Source organism: Aegilops tauschii, chromosome 1, assembly GCF_002575655.3.
Source record: "Aegilops tauschii subsp. strangulata cultivar AL8/78 chromosome 1, Aet v6.0, whole genome shotgun sequence".
NCBI lineage: Eukaryota > Viridiplantae > Streptophyta > Magnoliopsida > Poales > Poaceae > Aegilops > Aegilops tauschii.
In genome coordinates this window covers 404,356,181-404,383,869 of record NC_053035.3, presented here as the reverse complement: position 1 = coordinate 404,383,869, position 27,689 = coordinate 404,356,181, and the positions used below count along the sequence as shown (strand labels likewise).

At 42.9% G+C, this 27,689-nt stretch overlaps 4 protein-coding genes across 4 annotated transcripts; 3 read left to right on the top strand and 1 right to left on the bottom strand.

Annotated features, from left to right (window-relative positions):
- The first annotated feature begins 224 nt into the window (after positions 1-224).
- Positions 225-1,805, top strand: LOC120973744 (uncharacterized). Its single transcript, XM_073506327.1, has one exon. The coding sequence runs from the start codon at positions 225-227 to the stop codon at positions 1,803-1,805; it is 1,581 nt and encodes a 526-aa protein (XP_073362428.1).
- Positions 1,806-9,783: 7,978 nt separating this feature from the next.
- On the bottom strand, positions 9,784-12,011 carry LOC141034879 (stomatal closure-related actin-binding protein 1-like). The gene is made up of 5 exons (XM_073506326.1): positions 11,696-12,011; positions 11,478-11,606; positions 11,185-11,277; positions 10,496-10,636; positions 9,784-9,798 (listed from the first exon to the last, which is right to left on the bottom strand). The coding sequence occupies exons 1-5, from the start codon at positions 11,741-11,743 to the stop codon at positions 9,784-9,786; spliced, it is 426 nt and encodes a 141-aa protein (XP_073362427.1). The 5' UTR covers positions 11,744-12,011.
- A 9,770-nt stretch (positions 12,012-21,781) lies between these two features.
- Positions 21,782-22,864, top strand: LOC141041515 (uncharacterized). Its single transcript, XM_073507807.1, has one exon. It carries the CDS (start codon positions 21,782-21,784, stop codon positions 22,862-22,864), a length of 1,083 nt encoding a protein of 360 aa, XP_073363908.1.
- A 2,087-nt stretch (positions 22,865-24,951) lies between these two features.
- On the top strand, positions 24,952-26,034 carry LOC141041512 (uncharacterized). Its single transcript, XM_073507796.1, has one exon. It carries the CDS (start codon positions 24,952-24,954, stop codon positions 26,032-26,034), a length of 1,083 nt encoding a protein of 360 aa, XP_073363897.1.
- The last annotated feature ends 1,655 nt before the right edge of the window (positions 26,035-27,689 follow it).

Genomic DNA, 27,689 nt, shown 5'->3' with positions numbered 1-27,689 from the left:
ACAACACGCTCGACAACTGTCTTACTGAGGCTGAGCAGTGGGCGATGCCATGTTCTCTTAGGAGGCTCTTCGCAACCATCTTGGTGCACTGCGAGCCAAGCGACGTGCGTGGTTGATGGGATAGGCACCTCGATCCTATGTCAGATGACTATCGTCGATCACGCACGTCCCCTATCGAGGTGGAGCAGATGGTGTTGCTTGACATTAGGGGTATGTTGCAGTCCATGGGTAAAGACATTGTTGATTTCGCTCTTCCAAGCATAGATGATGCGTTTGACCCAACCGAGGGTGAGGCAAGAGAGGTCATCAAGGAATCAACTGTTGAGTTTGACGTGGATGATACTAAATTGGCATCTTCCCTGAACTTGGAGCAGAGGGCCGCATACGACGAGATACTAGCGACTTTTGAACGCGGTGATGGGGGTGTATTCTTTGTTGATGGCCCTGGAGGTACAGGGAAGACCTTTCTATACAGGGCGATGCTTGCCAAGGTGAGGAGCGATGGCAATATTGGTATCGCTACCGCAACGTCGGGCGTCGCCGCTTCTATCATGCCTGGTGGCAGGACTGCCCACTCGAGGTTCAAGATCCCATTGAGTTGCGATGATGGAGCCTCGTGCAGCTTCACGAAGCTGAGTGGGACCGCGAAGCTGCTTAGGATGGCCTCATTGATAATTTGGGACGAGGCCAGCATGACGAAACGACAAGCGGTCGAGGCATTGGACAATAGCATGCGCGACATCATGGGAATACGCGATCGACCCTTTGGAGGAAAGACTATTGTTTTTGGCGGGGACTTTAGGCAGGTGCTTCCGGTCGTCAAAAGGGGGTCGCGGGGCCAGATAATTGATGCAACCCTACGAAGTTCTCATCTATGGAAGGGTATGCGGCAGCTTCGGCTCATCACCAACATGAGGGCTCATAATGACACATGGTTTGCAAATTACTTACTAAGGGTCGGCAATGGCACTGAGGAAGTCGACGATCAAGGCAACATACTACTCCCTGAAGACATTTGTCTGCCGTCTACAGGCGAGGTTGACGACCTGGAGAAGCTTATTCACCACGTGTTTCCGAGTCTAGATGACAACATGTCTGATTCAAATTACATGACATCTCGAGCAATCCTTTCCACGACAAACGACAATGTCGACAAGATAAACATCCGCATGATAGAGCATTTTCAGGGAGATGAAGTAATATACCATAGCTTTGACAGTGCGGAGGACGACCCATATGGCTACTACGCTCAGGAGTTTCTGAATGGATTGACTCCTAACGGTCTTCCTCCGCATGCACTCAAGCTAAAGCTGAACTGCCCTGTCATACTTCTAAGGAACATTGATCCAGCAAATGGATTGTGTAACGGCACTAGGCTTGTTGTTAGAGGTTTTGAGAGGAACACCATTGATGCAGAAATCGTGATTGGACAACACGCTGGCAGGAGGGTCTTCCTTCCTCGAATACCTCTCTGCCCATCTGAAAACGACATGTTTCCGTTCAAGTTTAAGAGGAAGCAATTTCCTATAAGGCTTAGCTTTGCTATGACCATTAACAAGGCTCAAGGGCAGACAATCCCGATTGTTGGTGTCTACCTACCCAATCCCGTGTTCTCTCATGGTCAACTCTATGTTGCTTTGTCTCGAGCCACCGCAAAGAGAAACATAAAGATACTCATTCAGAAGGAGAAGCCGAAGGAGAAGTCCAACAAGCAAAAGGACAATCCAAAGAAGCGAAAAAGACCGACCGTGTCATTACTAACCTCGATGAAGAACATCGTCTACAAGGAAGTCCTTACAGGCTGAAGTCCGGTCTTAATAGACCGGCAGGTTATCTAATGACACAACATTTACTCTTGTGATGGTCAAGATTTATTGTAATTCGTTTTTTTACATATATCTTTTTTATTTGGTATTTTGATCGTTGGAGGTATACTCCATTTAGTTGAGCTACTAACTGCATTTCAATAATCAGCCATCATGTTGGCACCATCATCGCTGTTATATCTTTTCTACTATCGCAATGTTTCTGGCAGTGTACATGTCACCCACCGTAGTATTTCATGCGTAATATGTGATTCAGATATAATGATTGGCCTGAAAAATACCTGGAACATGCAATGAAACTTTTGTGTTACGGCAAGTGATCATATCCATTGTTATTATTTTGATATTTTGATAATATGGTTGAATGTAAATTTATTGGCGTCCTTATTATCCCTGTATTATTTTGATAGGTCAGAAGTATAGGATTATGATTGGTCTGAATTATAAGACCAACACACGCAGAAGGGAGGTTTGTGTAGCTTTTCAAGATATATTTTGCATATGTACATCTAATAAATAATAAAATGGTAGCCTGCGTACTTGCAAATATGTTCAAATGCCCGTGCGACTCTGGAGAATGTGACAATGCACGTGTCTGATCGCTGAAGTGTGCAATCTTTGGAAAAAAGATTGATTACTTGTACTTTCACGCGTCTGAACTAATTATTTATCAGTTCAGTTCAAGTTTCATTTTTATTTTTTGCATTGGTTCATGTACCTTCATGAGTTTACTGCGGATCTGAAAGAGTTCTAACCAAAAAATTGTACAAGGCTGCATTAAACTAGGACCTGGCGAGGATTGGTTCAGAGAGCAAGCATCGTTCTGCAGTATCTTAAGGACGCTGGTTGGGCTGAGGGTGGTCGACTTATAGGTTGTACCTAACCAAGACGATTGGCTGTGCAAGTATCAACTGTTTAAATGTTCATCAAAATGTGTATCCTTCTCTAGATGCCATGTAATACTAGGTTTCTCTTTTTACCTTCTGATCAGAGCATGCACCAGATTATTCTTTTGGGTACGTCCCTAGCAACTAGCATGGCGAGTAAGGATCTTAGCTAATTATCTAGAGCAAGCTTCTGTATTACTTATGGATATTCTGGTGCAACATGAATCAAACCCGGGCAACATGAATCTAAGAAATAAATTATTAGAGATAGATAACTCCTAAAAGATAAGCTTGGAGGACTTTTGCAGAGCTCCCAGCCACGAAGATTTATCCAGCTTCCCCTTTGTGACCTAGCCGTTTGTGACAGGGTTGCCATGTGGTAGTGGCCATAGTGCCCAAAAGTCTGTCTGTAACAGGAGACTTCATCCTGCAAAATTATTCATGTGCTCCGGCAGTGATTTCTGACATCCTATACGGAGCAGTCAGCTGATAGAACCATATCTGTACTAATTAGAAGAGGGTAGCTGAACATTTTCTTTACTGCATTGGTATTACTAATTTCCATATGTTTGAATTTTTTTACAAGGTAGGGGTTGCGTTCTATTTTACATTTGTTGTCAATGTATTTTTTATGTAATACTATGTCACTACTATATAACACTGATTTTTAGCGTAGATATCCATGAAGCCAGCCTCATGACACTTGACGAAACACGTGCCTACGTCAATGGTGTTGTTCAAGCTAGGAACAATGGAGGCTAGAAGTATCTGTGTACACAAGTGCACAATTTGTCTTAGATATAAAAATGTATGAACGCTTTGCATGCAACATTTTGTTGCCAATTGTCACATTATGAAGTGTTCTCTTATGTCTTGGAGGTTTAATAATATGTGATATTCAATAAAAAATTCTAATTAACAGTGTCGTCATATTTCGGAGCCATATACTGTGAAGTTCAGAACTATATATTTGACTAATATATATTTGATGACCAAACTGTCAATAATGGACTTCAAATGGTAACCTGTCTACTCTCATTTGAGCTACACGTATGAATCTCTTTCAGTGTAGGTTCAAATTTTTTAATATATAGTGCAGTGCAAAAAGGAAAATACGTTTACCTTGACAGATGCTATCGCATGCTATCATGCATTATGACATTCCAAAGATAATATAATTAATTTTGTACATGGAATCAAGGATTGCCGTATGCCCGTGCGTTGTGTTTCTTTCTACACACGGAAACAATAGTTCTTCAAGTGGCGCGGGCTTTTTGATCGTGGTGAGGAGGACAAAAACAGAAGAAGAAAAAACGTTGTGTTTCTTGATATTTCTCGGACGCCCGTGTTTGACGTATATTTGGGAAATAAATTAATTGTTTCTTTCTATATATCTGGAGGCAAAGTTTGGAAAGGAGACATAAATTAGGAAATATATAATCCGGCGTTGATACATTTGCCGGGTGGAGCATGCAACCAAAATAATTTTATTCCATGTTTTCCTATAGTTTTTGTTATGGAATATTGTAACTACGGAAGGATATGGGCCACCTTCCGAGTACATGCCCACGATTCCACCCGGCCAGGATATGTCAATTAGAACTATAATTATCCTTAAAGTCATTTCCTTCCAAAACGTTATAGTGTCCAATCTCCCGGTCCGGCCTACCATACGTTCAATTGGTTTCCCAGTGTGGCCATTAATATTCCCTTAATCGGATTTGTTTATAAGGAAAGTTAAATTATGCTTGTTCCGATCGGGAAAGGGAGACATATATAATAGATATATAATCCGGCGTATATTTATTTGCCCAGTGGAGTATGGAAGAAAAACATATGCTTGTCCTTTTATTAGCAAGGATTTGTAATGAAACATGCACAGATGGAATGATAAGGGGCACCTTCCAATCCATACAACATGCTAATGCGTCACCGACCTGGTGCCGGACGATTCCCCTCCGACACTCATATATATGGTCCGGCTGTGAGTCCACCGTTGTCCACTGCCCCCTCGCTCGCTCGTCCTGGTGCTAAGACGACTTTCTGCCCGTGCCAATGGCTGCAATGCCGATTTTTGATGGAGTGAGCGACGCAGTCGAGTACATATACAACTACGTCATGCTTTCCTCAATCGAGGAGCAGTTAGAGTTTGTTCTGGCAGCCCTAAACTCTATCTATAATTTATTTGCAATTGTTAGCTGCAGATCAGTACCATTATATTATGCATTATCGGCTTCTTATTTTAAACCCGAGTAAAAATCTGTTCTTTCACCTAATCCACGTCGATGAGTTGGTCAAGTTCATAAGTTGTTGCATGCATGCACCGGTTAGGATCATGCGATCCTTTCTAAGTCCATAAGGTTCTTAAGATCTAACGTAGTGGTTGCAAAAATCTGGTCATGCGCTAATATTATCGTTTTACATTACGCCATGTTAGTACCATCCACAGCACGTTATTTTAAACTACAAATTTTCTATGAACTGTAGTATATTGCAACGGGTCCTGGTGCATGATACATGTACCATCTATAGATTTTATCATAACTGTAATAGGAACAAGTTGCAACCGAACATATCATAATAGATTTGGTTATCTTACGAAATAGTACTTATGTCCTCAAATGACACTACAACTCCAATTTTTAGGTACATACATTTCAGACCTTTCTAAAGTTTTGAAAAAAATATACTATTGTTTGCCCACACATTGAAGTACAATATTTTTATGATACCCTGATTTTATCATGCCGGTTTGTTTGCAGCACAATATGGATAAGGAGCCCTCGTCCATTCGTGATCGAGTTAAGTCTACGGACTATCCAAGACACCATGCGAGGTGATACATGGATCAATCCGAGCTGCTTCGATCTTGAAGTGCGTAAGCTTAGTAGCGACGCGATACAAAGGAACGCAGGAACAGACTTTGTTGGCTCCGCGCATATGTTCGATTTGCAATTCCATGGCCTAGCACGGGTGCTGAGTCAGACTGGCTTATGCCAAGCTGAACGCACCAACTTGTTGATTAACAATGTCATTGTACGGCCTTTGCCGAAATACAACGTGCTCATGACCCCGTCCATTGTAAGGATTTTCCTTCTTAAAAGTTGGTGTGTATACTATCTGTTCACCATTAACTTTGTATACCTATTGTAGTACCTATTGCCATTGTATTTGGTGGATTCCTCCTACGGCCTCCTTGCAGTTAATATTGAAAATAGGAGGACTCTCCTGATTGATCATTCTAACGAGTCATTCCTAGGCTCAGAGGACTTTCATGACAAGGAACTTAAGAAGGAAGCCCTGATAGTTCTGAAAGAATTTGGCAGTGTATTGCAACAGGAGAGGCCTGGTTTGAATCCCCAACTCGTGGATTGGCCACAAGATCATACCTATATTACAGCCCCGCGGTAATAGTTTTAATTGGTCATGCACAAGACAGCCTCACTGGTATAGGTTCTAACATATGGAGTTTTTTTTGTCACAGCCTGGACTCTGGATTCAAACTCCTACAGGAGATGGCTCACCAAGATGATACTCTCGGGCATAACATTTCCAGGACTTCGGTAGGTGCATATATAACAAGTTTCTCTCTTCCATATCATTGTTGAATATAAATTTATGTTCTTCCACTCACATAGGTTTGTTGTGCAATTCATTCTTCAACAATTTATTCCCTACATATATATATAACAATTCATTTTTTTATGTTTTATAGGATTCAATACAGCTCAGAAAGAACTTGCTGGTCCAGATGCTGACGATCAAAGGCAATGAAGCAGCTGGAAACATCCCAGCTGAAATTACAGCGGCCTTGAGGTTTTTGGACGAATGACTATGGACTGATGCATATTGAAATGTCGCAGATATAATAAGCCAATAGAGCTTTGTTAGGGATCAAATATCAGATTTATCCTTTTGGCAATATGAATAATGTATTGGATTATATATATGTAGGGAATAAATGCTTTGATGGCACCCTCTAGCTTCGTATTCGCTTCAACGTTGTCTGCTTGTTTTGGTTCTATCTATATAATTTGGCTTGTATGTATATTTTGTACTATAATACCTGTGCGGTCAGGAGCAGGTTTGTTGCTCCCGGTGAACCGGAGGCATTTTGAAGGTAATAATCTTTTTGAATGCCCGTGCCGATCAGATGATCAGATGACATTTTCTGAAATATTTTTAAAGTTTAAAGAGTGGTTGATGGTGGCATCCACTAGCTATGTTGGTTGTATATCTATCTTTCCTTCTATCTAAATTTTATGGTTGTAGACCAGATAGTTTGGACCAGGTTTGCTCCAGGTGAACCTAAGTACTTTTGTGTTGGACCATGGCAGGTTCACAATGTACTCAATGTCCGGCAGGTGATGTTTTCAGACATTCCGTGCCTCGCATCATATACTACCTCGTATAGTATAACTCCATCCTATACGAGGTTTTCTTCATCGGAAATAATCAGCTAGAGAATAGTCAACAAACATATGACGGTCATACAGGCACCATATACTACCTCGTATAGTATAACTCCATCCATACATGCACTGTTATACTATACGAGGTTTTCTTCGTCCGAAATAATCACATTCCAGCTAGAGAATAGTCAATAAACATATGACGGTCATACGGCATGTACCTTGCATATATTCTTAAATTTTGAAGTTGTCCTTGATCTTGCTCTCTCACCGTTGCCTTTAATTCCAGCTAGCGAATAAACGCTGATTATCTTTTATGTGCTCCTGAATAGAGTAAAAAAATGAGAAGGAATAGTTTTTCTTATTGATCAGTACCTACAGTAAAAAAAGTAAAACCACGGTAACAGTAGATATGTTAGTGTGCAGGCTGTGAATTTTAATGAGTTGCATACAAATCAATGATAACTTCATAATTTAATGAGTTACATACACCGCGGGTGCCTTGGTGTAAAATACGTCCTCACACCCGTTGCAAGTTGTGAGCAAGTTAGCTAAATTCCTCAGCGTGCCACTAACTGAAGAGGAGGATAGAGCTCTGGTGTTGCTAAAGAGGTGGTGAGACTCTCCAGTTTTGAGACACTTACCAGCCTATAAGTTAACCAGGTTGGGGCCGTTAGCCACGGAAACAAAGTTTAATTTGGTAATTCCTGGTTTATAGGAAATCAGGAGTAGGGGGCTGGGTGAACCACATGAGCCGCGAGATGGGCGAGAAGTTAGACTGCATCAGCCAACAGAAGCTTCAGTGGTTTGGGCTTGTGCTTCAAGTCAATTTTGTTATCTGTTCTGCTATCAATATCCATAAGCACATTACAGAATGTTCCCTACTTATATCTTACTCAGTCTACTGTATAATGTTGTCAAAAATCTGATCCCAGTGTTGTGCAACAAGATTACGAGTGTGTGCATTTTATCTGATACCTGTGTCAACTGTACACCATAAGCAAGCTGGCATTTGAAAACTACGGTCTTTTGTAAAGAAAACAAATTAAGTAACCATTTGATCTCAACACATTTTGCCCGTACACTTTTGCAGGATCTTCAGCAAGTAGGGGTGATGAAAATTAGATAAAAATGTTTTGTTTAGGTTTGGCCCCCTCAGACTTGTCCATCAACATCCTAAAACCATCAACCTTGGGGGTCTTATCTGAGGTTAAGTGGTTTCAAAGATGACAGTGGCCTTGTATTTGACTCAGGCCGGGTTAAGTGGTTTCAAAGGGAACCTGGTGGGCTGGTTGCTGTTGTACTCACAATATCACAGACCCCCACACATATATAATCCCAGGCTTGCATATCCGGTGCAGTGATTGTTCGACATAAACTTGCAAGTACAGGAACCTACTACTACTAAGCTACTATACTAATCAAGTCACATTTTGTTCAATTTGCTACCATGTAGTTGTGTAGAGGATGTACCTGGCTGGGCAAAGTCGCTCGAGTCTGCTCTGTCTCACCATCAAAAATCACCACCGTGGCCATGTCTTGGCCGTCGGGGATACGTCTTCGCCCTGGCCCTTCCTGTGAGGCCGGGTCACGGCTCCTCGATACATCAGCGAGGAGGATATCAGGTCATGGAAGCAAAAAGGAAGAATTTTCTTCAAGTTGCTACCATGTAGAGGATGTACCTAGCTGGGCAAATTCGCAGGAGTCTGCTCTGTCACAGATGGGCTGCAGCAGTTCCACGCCCCCTTGTGACCTACGGCCGCTCGTACTCAGTCGATGTCGACCTTGCAAAAGATCGATGATGCATTAGGTGCATTTGTGTTTTGATTGTGCAAACAACAAAATCCGAAGGCTGTTAATTGCCATCTTTCGGAAACAAAACATTTAAGATTGTTTGTTTGTTAATTTAACTTGATTTATAGTACATGTTGAACTAATTAAATACACATAAAATATATAGAAAGTTCATGTTTACCTCTTCAAATTGAACAATATTAAAAAAAGAATAAATATTTAAATAGACAAATAAGATATTTCGTTTTTATATGGGAAAATTTTAGAAGAACAAACAAGTAACTTAGTGGCATGCAATCAATGATAAGTTGTTTATTTAATTAATACAACAATTTAATTATTTAGTAAGTTCTGATTTCTGACATATTTTCTAATTTATTAAGAGGTGTGCGTTTCATGAAAAAAGGAAAGATATCTGCACCATACATAAGTACATATCTGAAAAAGGAAAGATATCTGCACCATACATAAGAATATATCTGAAAAAAGGAAAGATATCTGCTACCCAGCCTTCCCTTGCATGGCCTACCTATATATGTTAACCTCATGTGCCATCCCTCATCCCCCTCCTTACTCTCCCTTCCCCCATCACAGATATCAAAGGATCAAAATACCCAGACTTGGAGGACAAATTCCCGAGGAGTACCTTCTGTAAGCAAGGGGCATCAAGAAGGCGAGTTCCTCTAGGTATGCAAATTTCTAGATCTTCCTCTTCTGTAAAAGGGTAACAGTTATTATATTAGGATCATGTTTGGTCAGGCATACCATCAAATTCCGAAAAAAAAAACACCAGTGGAGATAGTGCCATCTTATAAAAAGATCATAGCCAATACAATTGACTGTAGATCTAATCAAGCAGTCCTATTAGGTGGGCTGCAACTGAATACAAACAGTTCTTTCAGATATTATAGGCTAATAGTCTATTCTGGACATCGCACGTGTGTCATACACCTAACTTTTGAAGTCATGACCATAGTTGACTGCCTAACTTTTTAATGAAATCTCATATATATATTTGAGCCAGAAAAACAAACAAATAACTTATTAAGTGTTTCAACATGCCAGAAAACAAACAAATATAATAGGACTGCTTGAAGATATATATCATCAGAGTCATAATATTAAGTCATTACATGTAATAGAAATTGCTTGAGGACAAAATGCTTTGATGGAATAGTCTAAAATTATTCACAATGGATACGTAATACTCTAATACCAACTATATCCCAACCGAATGAATCTACATTATCAAGATAGAGCAAGTAATACAATGAATATAACAAATTGAGGACAGTGTCAAAGCACAGCATCTGGACAAGCAAGCAATAAAAGCAAAGTTGGCAGGAAGATCTGTTGCTGTATGATGCAGTACGTAGAAGGTTGCATAGTTAAATTAAAATAAACTACCACTGGTTTTGAACAGAAAAACTGTACAGAAGTCAAGGGGAGTAATTGTATATGACATAAATAAAAGAATATATAAGGAATACAGATTCAGGCATAAGTTCCAGGTAAGCATGGTACAAAGTACAGAAAACAAGATAATATGCTGCTCATAAAATTATATACAATTTACCTGCTTTCCAATTCTTTGTGAACTGTTCTCTTTCTCTTGAAGTACTTTTTGAACTCTTTGTACAACAGCTCTAGCATTTTCAATCTCCATGCGTGCATTAGTTCGTTCTTCGTCAACAATTCTCCTACCATCTTCAGAAGCCTGTGAACAATATAGAAAGAGTGATTTGTGAAAATGAAAAAATGGGAATATACTAAGATTAAGCATACTTGATATGGGTAAATGATGTTTATAAAAAGTACTAAAACGACGCGCCAATCCAAGAGGAATTGGAACATGCTTTACTCACAAATCATTGCCAGCATGTTATTTTCTTAACCATGGTAAGAAAATCAGGCAGAACCCCTAAAAATTTGCTGTTCAACAAACCATCGGCAGGCCCCTGAAAATTTGCTGTGCATTTGCAAGGAAAGAACACCATTTCAAATTTGTAGTACTGTTTGATAGTCTGTTTCAGAAGTCCCAACAAAGGCAAAACTTCAGCTTGTCTTGCTTAATCATGGCAGATAATTTACATTTAAAAACGACGGAACTAAGTTTTCCTCCAAAGCCAGTAGCAAGCAGGGAAAATACACATGACATTTGATAGTACATTGTAAACAGAGAACACATAATGGATCATGGTACTAAAATGTGCTTACAAAGGTCCATAGAATAAAGATACTTCCAAAGTACGAGGATCAACTCACCAGTTTCAGTGAAGTCGCTATTCTCGTGACCTCGGTTTTCTGCTGAAGCAACTCATTTTCTCTTTTGGACACCTGAACTGCTAAAATATCCACCTATAGAAAGTGTCAAACTATTAAAGTGCTCACAAACAAAGGGATGATTTAGGCATATATATTTAGCTGGAGACTTCTTTTAAGAAACCATATTGGTTAGCTGGAGACTTGCAGCGTCATTGAAGATACTCTAAAAACGCATTGAGGAACAATAATCCTTCACGTGGTTGTAAATATGGTTCAAAAGAAGAAAAACCAACCATAGATACTGATTCCTCAAATTCATCCTTATATTTGCCAGCTACTTGTCCTCTCAGTGACTCCAATACACTCTTTAGATTCTTCAGAAGGATGTCTCGCTCCAATAAAGCTACTTGTTTACATTTAACCTGAGAGTTAAAGCCAATGCAATAACTTAAGGTCTGTAATAACTGGACCAATTGCTAAATGAGTGTTCAGGAATCAGGAAGACCCATACCTCATTAGATAATAATGTGGCAGTACTGAGGCCCTTCTCAAATTTCATTGCGAGCTCGCGGACTGAAAGACGCTGACGCCGATCAAGCAGATCTGCTGTCTCTTTGGCAACAGACTCCTTAAGTCATGGCGTTTCTGGCTCATCAGCAAATTTGATGACTATCCCATTCGTACCATTCTTGTAGGTAGGGAATTTATTTCTGATGACATTTACTAGGCGCAACGGCCCAGACCAGTTGTTCTGACCCTGTGTCTTCCGCCGAAAATCAAGAGTTGATGCCCGAGTCATCGATAAGTAATTCTCACCCCTAATTCCAAAAAAAACAAGCGACAGTATCTCAAAAGATCACTGGTGGACACAATGAATAAATCATTGGTGAAAATTGTTCATACATCACCGTTTTCTGTTTTAATGACCCATCGACAAACATAAAAGATGGAAAAGGGGAACCCAAAAAATATCACCGAAATAAAAATTGTCAAACTGCAGCATGGAAGGTGATGAAAAGGCAGAAGCAAGTGGAAGAGTTCTCCCCTCCAAAAGAAAGAGAACAAAAGCCATACGAGTTCATCAAGCCTTGGGCATGTGCTACTACCAACCCTCAAGTGTTGCAGTTATAATCATCGCAAGATCGTACAGAATCACCCACTAAACTCAGGACTACAGACCTGCATTAGAAGCAACTGGGATCGGGAGAACCAACTAACTTCAACTAACAATCACGATTTGCAAAAGTGGGAACTGAGAGAATTATGTCTCAATTAAGCTTTGCAAATCATCAACAAAATCCCAATTTGATGCTACTTTCATAGAGGAACTAAAGAGAAAGCATGCTTGGTTACTAGCAACAACATTCCATAGAAGATCCACAACAAAGCATACTCTTTGATTCAGATTTGTTGCTCCCATCCTCTTTCCGCACCTCCTTCTTCTCCTTCGAGAAGTCTGAACCATTAAGGGCCGAATCATCAATACAACCACCAACTAAGCAGATGATTTCTCATATTACATTCTTGAAAGGAAAACACACTCTCTAAAGAATAAACGTGAAACCCATTTTTGTTCCATTTTATAATATGAATTGCCAGTTTTTATATTCAAATGTCATATCTGGATATAGTATGGTTAAAAATTTGCATATGCTACCTGATTAGTTAGTGTAGGCATGAGAGTCATGCACTTCTTGTTCCAGTTTAGCTCTTGAGAAGCACATACCACTGAATCCCTCTTCAATAATAACTCCTCCAACTTCCTTTCTTTTATGAAGATAATGTATCATCTTTCAAAAAGATACTGCATCATGTGAACTCTTGGATCCACTCACAACCAGAAGGGGCCGCAATTTAGAGTAGAATAATACTCAGTTAAATCAGATTTTCTAACAAAGCCCTTTAACAGAACAAAATATGGACAGTCTTGAAAAGGAATATTCATGGTGATATCTCAGTGAGGTGATGCACCTGGCGACTAACCGAATTGACGGGGAGGAGCATACGGCAGGGTCAGGGAGAGAGAGATTACCTGGACCTGGACGATCGCGCGGGAGAGGGTGGAGAGGCTCATGTTGGCGATGGCGAGGGAACCAGGAGGATGGAGAGACCCAGCGTCGCCGGTGAGCATGCCGACCTCGAGCGCCTCCTCGAGCACTTCGGGGCCGGATTGGAAGGAACAGGGTAGAGTAGGGCGTGCAAGTCCCGAGCCTCCGCGTCCGCATCCAACGGCGCCTAGCACTGGCGCGAGCATGCCGAGCTCGAGGACCTCCTCGGCCACTTCTGTGATCTGATTCGAAGGGGAGGGGCGGCCTGCTAGGGAGCGGCAACGCTGGTGACGAAGGGGAGGGCAGCCTGACCAGGGAGCGCCGGCAGTGGTGACGAAGGGAAGGGGGCGGCCTGACCAGGGAGCGCTGGTTGTGGTGGAGAGAATGGGGAACGGAGGAGATTGTGAGGCAGTGGTGGGGAACTATCCAGAGAAGAATGTGAGGCGGCAGTGGAGAGGATGACTGACGTTTTTTTGAGAAATCTGACATTTTTTTCTTAATACTACTACGTAGACTACTGTACTAGGCAGTGACGAGGAGAGATTGTGATTGATCACGGCGTTGTCGGATCCAAAAAAGAAATGGTCTTCTTTTTATCGGCCGTGTCTGATTCACCTCACATTGTTCTAATAAAATCCATTATTTTTATAGTCATAATCATTTGATGCTTTAAAAGGTTTCCTGTATAAATAATATCTATAAAAGTTGAAAAAAATACTGGTAAAAAACACATTTGATATATCTGAATTTTAGTTGAGGAAATGAGTATGAGTAAATAAATTCAAACACGAGCCAAAAGCTTTGATGTTTTCTTGATTATTAAGAAGATTGTCAGGCCCCGCGCTACTACTAACTAATTGGGAATTAAAATAAATAAATTTCATCCATGGTTGCTGCTGCTGGGCGTCATTACTATTTTTTAAGATATTATATATGATTATATTATGCAGTAGAAAACATCATTTATATTTCATCATATATATTTCATCGTAGATACAAAGTGATGGGTTCCGACATATGCACTGATGTAACGATGACAGACCGCACTGAAACACCACGAGAAGAGGTGCATATAGCTAACCTTCCTCTGTATGTATATTATACATGAAAACACGAAAGGTCTATTTTTATATTTTTGTTTTTTCAGAATATAGGAGACATGGATATGGACTTTGGAGATGCAAGGAAAGAATCCATTGAGGGTTCATATGCGATGTTGCTGCAAGGGGACAAAAATTCACAACATAAAAATGTCGAAGAGGTTATATCTCATAACAAACCAAAAAAGGATGCTAATTTACATGTTATCTCACAAGGTATTTTTTAATATTACTATCAATCTTATTTTTGTGATATTGCCTCTTGTATTCAACTATTTTTGCTCAGTTTGATTGCTAAATTGACTATGAATTCGACAGACTATGTTTGTACCCCTAGGGATATTACAGTCATCGAATCAATCAAGTCTGCCCCCAAGGATACCCAGTTCGTGGACATTTGAGATGCCTTGTTATCAACCGACGATTTGGAATGCCTTATGAAAGATGATATGTTCTTACATGTCGGTGTAAGACCAATTGCACAAACTTTGTAATTAATAATATGAACAATATTTAATATTATAAAATGTACACATAATCTAAATGTTGATTACAGGTGATAAATGCTTACATATATTGCATGCTTGCTCACGACCATCTACAAGACAGAGCGGGTGAAAAGGTACACGTTGTTAGCACGTTTGTATCTGGCCAGATAAAAGAAGACGGGGAAAGAGACATAGACCCATCAAAATATCACCGCATCGTGCATCATGTTAATACTTATCTACAGCAAGACATGGTTAGTTTTTGTCTCGTTATCCATGCATATAGTTATGTATTGTTTTTATTAATTCATATGTATAATGATTTATTAATATTTATATCTAATTGCGACCGTGACTTGTATGATATTTACACCAGTTATTCATTCCGATTAACATGCCGAGCTACCATTGGTATCTAGCAGTCGTCAATGCCAAAAAACGTGAGATTCAAGTATTGGACTCACTTGGTTCTCGGGTCAAACGCAATGACCTTGCTACTACGGTAACTATCTATTATTTTTATTCATCTTAACATATGTTTTTGTTTGCCTTGATCCCTACTATTTCTTATATATAAAATAGTTACTAGGACTCGAGAAGTGTCTGAAACTTGTAGAGCATAGACCGGATTTTATCAGAGGTCATAAGTGGCCCGATCTGAATGTTACAAAATGGACGGTTGTAGAGCAGTTTCATGAGGCAATACAAACCGATGGGTAAGCACTTGTTACAATGGTTTGTTTATTTGATTCATCTGTGTGGTATTCTAAAGCATTATTTTATAATATTATAGCGTATCATGTGGACTGTTTATGCTAAATTATATGGAATACTGGACATCACATGCACTGTCAGACCAATTCACCCAGGTATTTCGTTTTTATACATTATCTCGTTATTTTATCTCAAAATAATATATAAATTGTTTTTATATATATCTTGTAGGAGGATATGAAACATTTTCGACAAAAATTAGCTGTCATTTTGCTCGATTCGGAGCTGAATAAGCTAAAAGGAGGTCCCATATACCATCAACCTGACGATCAAGAAAATTTAGCTAATTCTGATCTCGAGATACTAGACAATCCATCTAACGTAGTCAAAGACAAACATCCTGCACCAATCACTATCATACCCACGGACCAACGTGAATTACTTGCCGGCCTCTGCAACTACATCATGTCGATCGATGATGCCGGTTGTTTGGAGTAAGTATCAGGTATCAATATTTAATGTGAGGTTGTATATTATGTTCTTCTTACCATCCAATTTATAGGAAGGTATGGGTCCGGAGCTCGACACCCGATCCAATGGGCTTAAGTCTTAAGAAACTTCAGTGCATACTTAACATAGAGCAGCCCATGGACAATGATTGCTTCAACATAGCCGTGCGTATGCTGGCATGTGACGAGGGAGTATTGTTCACAGACCCTCCTGTGCACTACATGGATCTACGATTTTGTGTAAGTTATCGTAACTCTTCATTCTATGTGTCATTAGCATCAACATGTTGAAGCAATATTTCTTTTTTTTACTTAGTCCATGATGCTAGATTCAACACGAGCTCAGATGTTTTGCGAGAAGAAAACTATCCAGACGTTGGCAACATTATTTGATAGCTGGCCTGGGATGGACAATGACATCTCATTGTGCAACAAGGTAAGTAAAGTATTTTGTCCATTGTTATCATGGTTTATTGTTGTTTCTAATAGCTCCACTTTTAGATTTATCTTCCCTATGCATCCATCGGCCGATACATCTTGTACGTCATCGAGAAAGAGGCACGTCGTCTATATATTCTGGATCCTATTCAAACATCACAATCGTTAGAGGAAAAAAATTGAGGCATGCACTAAAATTAAAAAGTTTTGCAAGGGATTTCAAAGAAGCACTCGAAATAAAGCTGCCTGGTTGGAATTATGATATATCTAAATGGCAACGTTTATTTCCGTTCGGTGTTCCAACGAGTATAGACGGGTAATGGATTCATAACAAAAACATTTACTTTTGTTATCACTATCTTCTATATATTATTAATCTAAAGTTTTACAGGAATGTGTCTGGCTATTTTGTTTTTCATTTTATGCTCTGGTGGAACGGTAAAGAATTGGTCAAGCCGATTTGCACGGTGAGTATTGTCAGTTACATGTTTTAAGACCTTCGGCGTGAAATTTTCATAATAACTACATGTATTGTTTGTGCAGGATGGGTATGAATTGAGGAAGCAGTTTTTATTACACTTGCTAAAACATCGTGGGAATGAAGCTAAAGGAAACTTTCCTGATATTGTGAAAAAATTACTTAAGCGCATCATCTAGATATTAATAGTTTTGTAATAGATGTTTAGTTGGAACATCGCTCGGTTTGTTACATGGACATGTCGTTAATTTTTCTTCATGTTACCAATTTACGTTGCAAAAATGAACTTCAGTTATTAAATAATTGTATTTGTGTTTTATTGTTTGGACATGTGGAATTTAACATGTAACTCTTGTAAACTATTTCAAGAGCCCGTGGCAACGCACGGGCACTCTACTAGTGCATACAAGTTTTGTCCGAAGTTGAAGTATCTCTGCTTTGACCAAACTTATAGAAAAAAATTCAATATTCACAATGCCAAATCAATATTGGAAATGTACCTTTATATTATATATATATATATCGTATTGTAGATGCTGATATTTTTTAACATAAATTTGGTCAAACTTTGCAATGTTTGACTCAACACAAATCTAATACGCGTAGCAAAAAGGACCGGAGGGAGTACCAGTGACACACGCACATGCGTCACTAGCTAGCTACGCACATGCGAATCAACTTATTGTATCCCCAGCTCACATAGTTCAACTCCTAGACTTAACATTCACTAGTACAAAACAGGGCTTTCGTCACAGGGCAATATTCACATTAGTCCCGGTTCAGTCACGAACCGGGACTAATGTGAGCATTGGTCCCGGTTCGTGCGGCTGAGGCATTAGTCCCGGTTCACCAGGGCCCTTTAGTCCTGGTTGGTGCCACGAACCGGGACTAAAGGGTGCGATGCCCATTAGTACCGGTTGGTGGCACCAACCGGGACTAAAGGTTAGTCCTTTAGTCCCGGTTGGGGCCACCAACCGGTACTAATGGGCTTTGACGCATTAGTACCGGTTCATGGCACGAACCAGTACTAAAGGGCCCATCAAACTCTACCCCCTCCCCCCCCCCCCCGGTGGACCGCCTTTTCAGTTTTAGAAAAAACAAAAGAAAATGATATAAATGTCAAAAAAATAAAATAAAATAAGTTTCCCATGTGATATGTGGTCTAGTTGTTGGGAAAATTAACAAATATGAATTTCGAGTTTATTTGCAAAATCTCTCTATAATTTCTTAAAATGGGTATAACTTTTGCATACGAACTCGGATGAAAAAGTTTTTTATATGAAAAATCATATACTCGAAAAGTTACATACGAATTTAACCCATGGTAGAAGGCGTTAGGGTAGGAATCGCACCGGATCTCCTCCCTCTTTAGTCTTCCTTGCGCCGCCACCAGTATAAAACAGCGCTCCTCCCCAAGCATCCCCAATTCTTTGCCAACAAAATATCGATCTTGTTCTTGGCTGCGTGGTTGAGAGCTGATAGTCTCCATTCCAGAAATTGTCGGGTTCAATTGGATCCCAACCCACTCCTCAGGTACTCGGCGAATCTTTGATGATAATCTCCGTGTCTGTACTGTACATGGTTCTTTGATATTACCAAGAGAAGAAACGAGAATCATCATCACAAACATTCAACGAGTTCCTTGTTCTTTCTGCTGATTATCAGGAGGTCCGCCCGCCATCGCCACGGGAAGCCGGTTTGTGAATCTGTTGGCCATGAGCTGCAACGGCGGCCCCAGACACTTCAGCCTTCACTGCTTGAACCCGGCAAACTTATTTCGCCCAGCCCGGTCACGGCCAGCGGTTCGAGCAGTTCATCGACGGCCAGCGGACGCCCCGCTGCCTCCGCCGTCCCTGTCATTTGACTGGCCCTGCAGGAAGGGCGAACAGGCGTGGATGAATTTCATGGCTTTCGGCCCCGGCCGGGAAAACCTCCTCGCCGTGGACCAAATCGGCAGGAGCTTCTTGTACAACCACGACTCGCGCTTGCTCCGCACTAGGATGCCCAAGATGCGCAAGCCCATTATCGACCCCATCTCCGTTGCCGTGGGCGATAGCCTATACGTCATGAGCGGCAACCCTGGCCGGCTGCCCGATCGGGACTGCTTCCAGGCTCTCCTCCACACCCGCCTGCCTGCTAGCTACGCCCAAGACTGGTGCTGGTATTCCCTCCAGCCACCGCCTTTCTTTGCCGACGACGACGACGTGGTGGATCGATCCAGCCGCCGCGATGCCCCAATGCCCTTTGAAATCAGTGCCTACGCCGTGGTTGACGATTCACAGATCTGGATATCCAGATCTGGCGCCGGCACATACTCGTATGACATCACGAGTGGCGCGTGGAGCAAACTAGGCAACTGGGCACTGCAGTTCAAAGGTCGCGCCGAGTACATCCCCGAGCACAACCTCTGGTTTGGCATCACACCCGACGATTTGCAGCTCTGCACATCGGACCTCACTGCCTCGTGTGAGTTGAGGCCGCCCGTGCTGCAGGATGTGTGGACAGACGTGAACAGGCCAGAAGATTGGACCCTGACAGACGCCAGCATTGTGCCGCTCGGCTCCAGTCAAGTCTGCGTTGCCAGGTTCTTTCTTACCTACCCAGAGGAGAGCATTGAGGATGTGTATGGCTATGCCCTTGAGAAAACAGAGAATTTTGCTGTTCTCGAGGGCGTCAAATTGTTAAAGGCTGGGTGGGCTCAGCTCCGGATGGTTAAGCACAAGTCGGAGCGTTACGTCTTCGGCCGTGACCTTGTCATACCGCTTTGATATTTTGTAGTACTTCATCTATGCCAAGTGAGCTCTCTTAGATCAACCGGTGTAGTCTAGTCCCGCGCGGCTGCCTTTATGGCGTCGATGGAATCAATGCATGGAAAACGAAACAACGAAACGAGGGCAGTCTGCACGTACTACCAGCGCCTCAAATCCTATCCAACCGAAACAATCAAAAGAAGCGATCGAAAGAAACCCTCTCCAACTACAGGCGCGTCCAAGCCAAGCGAAACAAAACAAGTCCAGCCGGTCTTCCCTCTTCCGCCCAGCCGCACGTGCACCTTTTTCTTTTTCTTAGATTGATTTGATTTGAGGGAGTGCACGTACACCTCATACGTACGTACGTGCGTGCTTAGCCTCTTTTATTCTTCCTATTTTTCTTTTTTATAACGCATCGTAGCTGCTTCGAACCTTCAACCGCATCACGTCAAAAAAAACCCTTCAACCGCATCACGTCAAAAAAAAAACTTCAACCGCATGCACATGCATGCATGCATGCCGGACTAGGCACGTACACGCATACACAACTTTTACACGTGCACATTCGCAAAAATAAAAGACAGGACTTTTACACATACACGTATGTACGTGCTTTTTTATTTTGCAATTCACCTAGCTAGACGTGACTGCGCGCACAACACTTGCACATCGTTCCTGTTAAAAAAAACTTTTGCACGTCCTTCCTGTTAAAAAAAAGAACTTTTGCACGTCGTTCGTGCTCCTATCCGTCTATCTCCCTCGTACTACCTCCGGTCCTTTTTAGTATGCATACAAGTTTTGTCCGAAGTTGAAATATCTCTGCTTTGACCAAACTTATAGAAAAAAATTCAACATTCACAATGCCAAATCAATATTGGAAATGTACCTTTATATTATATATATATTTTTTCGTATTGTAGATGCTGATATTTTTTTACATAAATTTGGTCAAACTTTGCAATGTTTGACTCAACAAAAATCTAATACGCGTAGCAAAAAGGACCGGAGGGAGTACCAGTGACACACGCACATGCGTCACTAGCTAGCTACGCACATGCGAATCAACTTATTGTATCCCCAGCTCACATAGTTCAACTCCTAGACTTAACATTCACTAGTACAAAATATGGCTTTCGTCACAGGGCAATATTCACATTAGTCCCGGTTCAGTCACGAACCGGGACTAATGTGAGCATTGGTCCCGGTTCGTGCGGCTAAGGCATTAGTCCCGGTTCACCTGGGCCCTTTAGTCCCGGTTGGTGCCACGAACCTGGACTAAAGGGTGCGATGCCCATTAGTACCGGTTGGTGGCACCAACCGGGACTAAAGGTTAGTCCTTTAGTCCCGGTTGGTGCCACCAACCGGTACTAATGGGCTTTGAGGCATTAGTACCGGTTCATGGAACGAACCGGTACTAAAGGGCCCATCAAACTCTACCCCCCCCCCCCCCCCCACGTGGACCGCCTTTTCAGTTTTAGAAAAAACAAAAGAAAATGATGGAAATGTCAAAAAAATAAAATAAAATAAGTTTCCCATGTGATATGTGGTCTAGTTGTTGGGAAAATTAACAAATATGAATTTCGACTTTATTTGCAAAATCTCTTTGGAATTTCTTAAAATGGGCATAACTTTTGCATACGAACTCGGATGAAAAAGTTTTTTATATGAAAAATCATCTACTCGAAAAGTTACATACGAATTTAACCCACGGTAGAAGGCGTTACGGTAGGAATCCCACCGGATCTCCTCCCTCTTCAGTCTTCCTTGCGCCGCCAGCAGTATAAAACAGCGCTCCTCCCCAAGCATCCCCAATTCTTCGCCAACAAAATATTGATCTTGTTCTTGGCTACGTGGTTGAGAGCTGATAGTCTCCATTCCAGAAATTGTCGGGTTCAATTGGATCCCAACCCCACTCTTCAGGTACTCGGCGAATCTCTGATGATAATCTCCGTGTCTGTACTGTACATGGTTCTTTGATATTACCAAGAGAAGAAACGAGAATCATCATCACAAACATTCAACGAGATCCTTGTTCTTTCTTCTGATTATCAGGAGGTCCGCCCGCCATCGCCATGGGCAGCCGGTTTGTGAATCTGTTGGCCATGAGCTGCAACGGTGGCCCCAGACACTTCAGCCTTCACTGCTTGAACCCGGCAAACTTATTTCACCCAGCCCGGTCACGGCCAGCGGTTCGAGTAGTTCATCGACGGCCAGCGGACGCCCCGCTGCCTCCGCCGTCCCTGTCATTCGACTGGCCCTGCAGGAAGGGCGAACAGGCGTGGATGAATTTCATGGCTTTCGGCCCCGGCCGGGAAAACCTCCTCGCCGTGGACCAAATCGGCAAGAGCTTCTTGTACAACCATGACTCGCGCTTGCTCCGCACTGGGATGCCCAAGATATGCAAGCCCATTATCGACCCCATCTCCGTTGCCGTGGGCGACAGCCTATACGTCATGAGCGGCAACCCTGGCCGGCTGCCCGATCGGGACTGCTTCCAGGCTCTCCTCCACACCCGCCTGCCTGCTAGCTACGCCCAAGACTGGTGCTGGTATTCCCTCCAGCCACCGATTTTCTTTACCGACGACGACGACGGGGTGGATCGATCCAGCTGCCGCGATGCCCCAATGCCCTTTGAAATCAGTGCCTACACCGTGCTTGACGATTCACAGATCTGGATATCCACATCTGGCACCGGCACATACTCGTATGACATCGCGAGTGGCGCGTGGAGCAAACTAGGCAACTGGGCACTGCCGTTCAGAGGTCGCGCCGAGTACATCCCTGAGCACAACCTCTGGTTTGGCTTCACACCCGATGATTTGCAGCTCTGCACATCGGACCTCACTGCCTCGTGTGAGTTGAGGCCGCCCGTGCTGCAGGATGTATGGATAGACGTGAACAGGCCAGAAGATTGGACCCTGACAGACGCCAGCATTGTGCCGCTCGGCTCCGGTCAAGTCTGCGTTGCCAGGTTCTTTCTTACCTGCCCAGAGGAGAGCATTGAGGATGTGTATGGCTATGTCCTTGAGAAAACAGAGAATTTTGCTGTTCTCGAGGGCGTCAAATTGTTAAAGGCTGGGTGGGCTCAGCTCCGGATGGTTAAGCACAAGTCGGAGCGTTACGTCTTCGGCCGTGACCTTGTCATACCGCTTTGATATTTTGTAGTACTTCATCTATGCCAAGTGAGCTCTCTTAGATCAACCGGTGTAGTCTAGTCCCGCGCGGCTGCCTTTATGGCGTCGATGGAATCAATGCATGGAAAACGAAACAACGAAACGAGGGCAGTCTGCACGTACTACCAGCGCCTCAAATCCAATCCAACCGAAACAATCAAAAGAAGCGATCGAAAGAAACCCTCTCCAACTACAGGCGCGTCCAAGCCAAGCGAAACAAAACAAGTCCAGCCGGTCTTCCCTCTTCCGCCCAGCCGCACGTGCACCTTTTTCTTTTTCTTAGATTGATTTGATTTGAGGGAGTGCACGTACACCTCATACGTACGTACGTGCGTGCTTAGCCTCTTTTATTCTTCCTATTTTTCTTTTTTATAACGCATCGTAGCTGCTTCGAACCTTCAACCGCATCACGTCAAAAAAAACCCTTCAACCGCATCACGTCAAAAAAAAAACTTCAACCGCATGCACATGCATGCATGCATGCCGGACTAGGCACGTACACGCACACACAACTTTTACACGTGCACATTCGCAAAAATAAAAGACAGGACTTTTACACATACACGTATGTACGTGCTTTTTTATTTTGCAATTCACCTAGCTAGACGTGACTGCGCGCACAACACTTGCACATCGTTCCTGTTAAAAAAAACTTTTGCACGTCCTTCCTGTTAAAAAAAGAACTTTTGCACGTCGTTCGTGCTCCTATCCGTCTATCTCCCTCGTACTACCTCCGGTCCTTTTTAGTATGCATACAAGTTTTGTCCGAAGTTGAAATATCTCTGCTTTGACCAAACTTATAGAAAAAAATTCAATATTCACAATGCCAAATCAATATTGGAAATGTACCTTTATATTATATATATATTTTTTCGTATTGTAGATGCTGATATTTTTTTACATAAATTTGGTCAAACTTTGCAATGTTTGACTCAACAAAAATCTAATACGCGTAGCAAAAAGGACCGGAGGGAGTACCAGTGACACACGCACATGCGTCACTAGCTAGCTACGCACATGCGAATCAACTTATTGTATCCCCAGCTCACATAGTTCAACTCCTAGACTTAACATTCACTAGTACAAAATAGGGCTTTCGTCACAGGGCAATATTCACATTAGTCCCGGTTCAGTCACGAACCGGGACTAATGTGAGCATTGGTCCCGGTTCAGTCACGAACCGGGACTAATGTGAGCATTGGTCCCGGTTCGTGCGGCTAAGGCATTAGTCCCGGTTCACCTGGGCCCTTTAGTCCCGGTTGGTGCCACGAACCTGGACTAAAGGGTGCGATGCCCATTAGTACCGGTTGGTGGCACCAACCGGGACTAAAGGTTAGTCCTTTAGTCCCGGTTGGTGCCACCAACCGGTACTAATGGGCTTTGAGGCATTAGTACCGGTTCATGGCACGAACCGGTACTAAAGGGCCCATCAAACTCTACCCCCCCCCCCACGTGGACCGCCTTTTCAGTTTTAGAAAAAACAAAAGAAAATGATGGAAATGTCAAAAAAATAAAATAAAATAAGTTTCCCATGTGATATGTGGTCTAGTTGTTGGGAAAATTAACAAATATGAATTTCGACTTTATTTGCAAAATCTCTTTGGAATTTCTTAAAATGGGCATAACTTTTGCATACGAACTCGGATGAAAAAGTTTTTTATATGAAAAATCATCTACTCGAAAAGTTACATACGAATTTAACCCACGGTAGAAGGCGTTACGGTAGGAATCCCACCGGATCTCCTCCCTCTTCAGTCTTCCTTGCGCCGCCAGCAGTATAAAACAGCGCTCCTCCCCAAGCATCCCCAATTCTTCGCCAACAAAATATTGATCTTGTTCTTGGCTACGTGGTTGAGAGCTGATAGTCTCCATTCCAGAAATTGTCGGGTTCAATTGGATCCCAACCCCACTCTTCAGGTACTCGGCGAATCTCTGATGATAATCTCCGTGTCTGTACTGTACATGGTTCTTTGATATTACCAAGAGAAGAAACGAGAATCATCATCACAAACATTCAACGAGATCCTTGTTCTTTCTTCTGATTATCAGGAGGTCCGCCCGCCATCGCCATGGGCAGCCGGTTTGTGAATCTGTTGGCCATGAGCTGCAACGGTGGCCCCAGACACTTCAGCCTTCACTGCTTGAACCCGGCAAACTTATTTCACCCAGCCCGGTCACGGCCAGCGGTTCGAGTAGTTCATCGACGGCCAGCGGACGCCCCGCTGCCTCCGCCGTCCCTGTCATTCGACTGGCCCTGCAGGAAGGGCGAACAGGCGTGGATGAATTTCATGGCTTTCGGCCCCGGCCGGGAAAACCTCCTCGCCGTGGACCAAATCGGCAAGAGCTTCTTGTACAACCATGACTCGCGCTTGCTCCGCACTGGGATGCCCAAGATGTGCAAGCCCATTATCGACCCCATCTCCGTTGCCGTGGGCGACAGCCTATACGTCATGAGCGGCAACCCTGGCCGGCTGCCCGATCGGGACTGCTTCCAGGCTCTCCTCCACACCCGCCTGCCTGCTAGCTACGCCCAAGACTGGTGCTGGTATTCCCTCCAGCCACCGATTTTCTTTACCGACGACGACGACGGGGTGGATCGATCCAGCTGCCGCGATGCCCCAATGCCCTTTGAAATCAGTGCCTACACCGTGCTTGACGATTCACAGATCTGGATATCCACATCTGGCACCGGCACATACTCGTATGACATCGCGAGTGGCGCGTGGAGCAAACTAGGCAACTGGGCACTGCCGTTCAGAGGTCGCGCCGAGTACATCCCTGAGCACAACCTCTGGTTTGGCTTCACACCCGACGATTTGCAGCTCTGCACATCGGACCTCACTGCCTCGTGTGAGTTGAGGCCGCCCGTGCTGCAGGATGTATGGATAGACGTGAACAGGCCAGAAGATTGGACCCTGACAGACGCCAGCATTGTGCCGCTCGGCTCCGGTCAAGTCTGCGTTGCCAGGTTCTTTCTTACCTGCCCAGAGGAGAGCATTGAGGATGTGTATGGCTATGTCCTTGAGAAAACAGAGAATTTTGCTGTTCTCGAGGGCGTCAAATTGTTAAAGGCTGGGTGGGCTCAGCTCCAGATGGTTAAGCACAAGTCGGAGCGTTACATCTTCGGCCGTGACCTTGTCATACCGCTTTGATATTTTGTAGTACTTCATCTATGCCAAGAGAGCTCTCTTAGATCAACCGGTGTAGTCTAGTCCCGCGCGGCTGCCTTTATGGCGTCGATGGAATCAATGCATGGAAAACGAAACAACGAAACGAGGGCAGTCTGCACGTACTACCAGCGCCTCAAATCCAATCCAACCGAAACAATCAAAAGAAGCGATCGAAAGAAACCCTCTCCAACTACAGGCGCGTCCAAGCCAAGCGAATCAAAACAAGTCCGGCCGGGTCTTCCCTCTTCCGCCCAGCCGCACGTGCACCTTTTTCTTTTTCTTCGATTGATTTGATTTGAGGGAGTGCACGTACACCTCATATGTACGTACGTGCGTGCTTACCCTCTTTTATTCTTCCTGTTTTTCTTTTTTACAACGCATCGTAGCTGTTTCAAACCTTCAACCGCATCACGTCAAAAAAAAACCTTCAACCGCATGACGTCAAAAAAAAACCTTCAACCGCATGCACATGCATGCATGCATGCCGGACTAAGCACGTACACGCACACACAACTTTTACACGTGCACATTCGCAAAAATAAAAGACAGGACTTTTACACGTACACGTATGTACGTGCTTTTTTTAGCAATTCACCTAGCTAGACGCGACTGCGCGCACAACACTTTTGCACATCGTTCCTATTAAAAAAACTTTTGCACGTCCTTCCTGTTAAAAAAAAGAACTTTTGCACGTCGTTCGTGCTCCTATCCGTCTATCTCCCTCGTACTACCTCCAGTCCTTTTTAGTATGCATACAAGTTTGGTCCGAAGTTGAAGTATCTCTGCTTTGACCAAACATAAAAATTCAATATTCACAATGCCAAATCTATCTTGGAAATGTACCTTTATATTATATATATATATATATATATATATATATATTGTATTGTAGATGCTGATATTTTTTAACATAAATTTGGTCAAACTTTGCAATGTTTGACTCAACTCAAATCTAATACGCGTAGCAAAAAGGACCGGAGGGAGTACCAGTGACACACGCACATGCGTCACTAGCTAGCTACGCACATGCGAATCAACTTATTGTATCCCCAGCTCACATAGTTCAACTCCTAGACTTAACATTCACTAGTACAAAACAGGGCTTTCGTCACAGGGCAATATTCACATTAGTCCCGGTTCAGTCACGAACCGGGACTAATGTGAGCATTGGTCCCGGTTCGTGCGGCTAAGGCATTAGTCCCGGTTCACCTGGGCCCTTTAGTCCCGGTTGGTGCCACGAACCGGGACTGAAGGGTGTGATGCCGATTAGTACCGGTTGGTGGCACCAACCGGCACTAAAGGTTAGTCCTTTAGTCCCGGTTGGTGCCACCAACCGGAACTAAAGGTTAGTCCTTTAGTCCCGGTTGGTGCCACCAACCGGTACTAATGGGCTTTGAGGCATTAGTACCGGTTCATGGCACGAACCGGTACTAAAGGGCCCATCAAACTCTACCCCCCCCCCCCCCCCGTGGACAGCCTCTTCAATTTTAGAAAAAACAAAAGAAAATGATGGAAATGTCAAAAAAATAAAATAAAATAAGTTTCCCATGTGATATGTGGTCTAGTTGTTGGGAAAATTAACAAATATGAATTTCGACTTTATTTGCAAAATCTCTCTGGAATTTCTTAAAATGGGC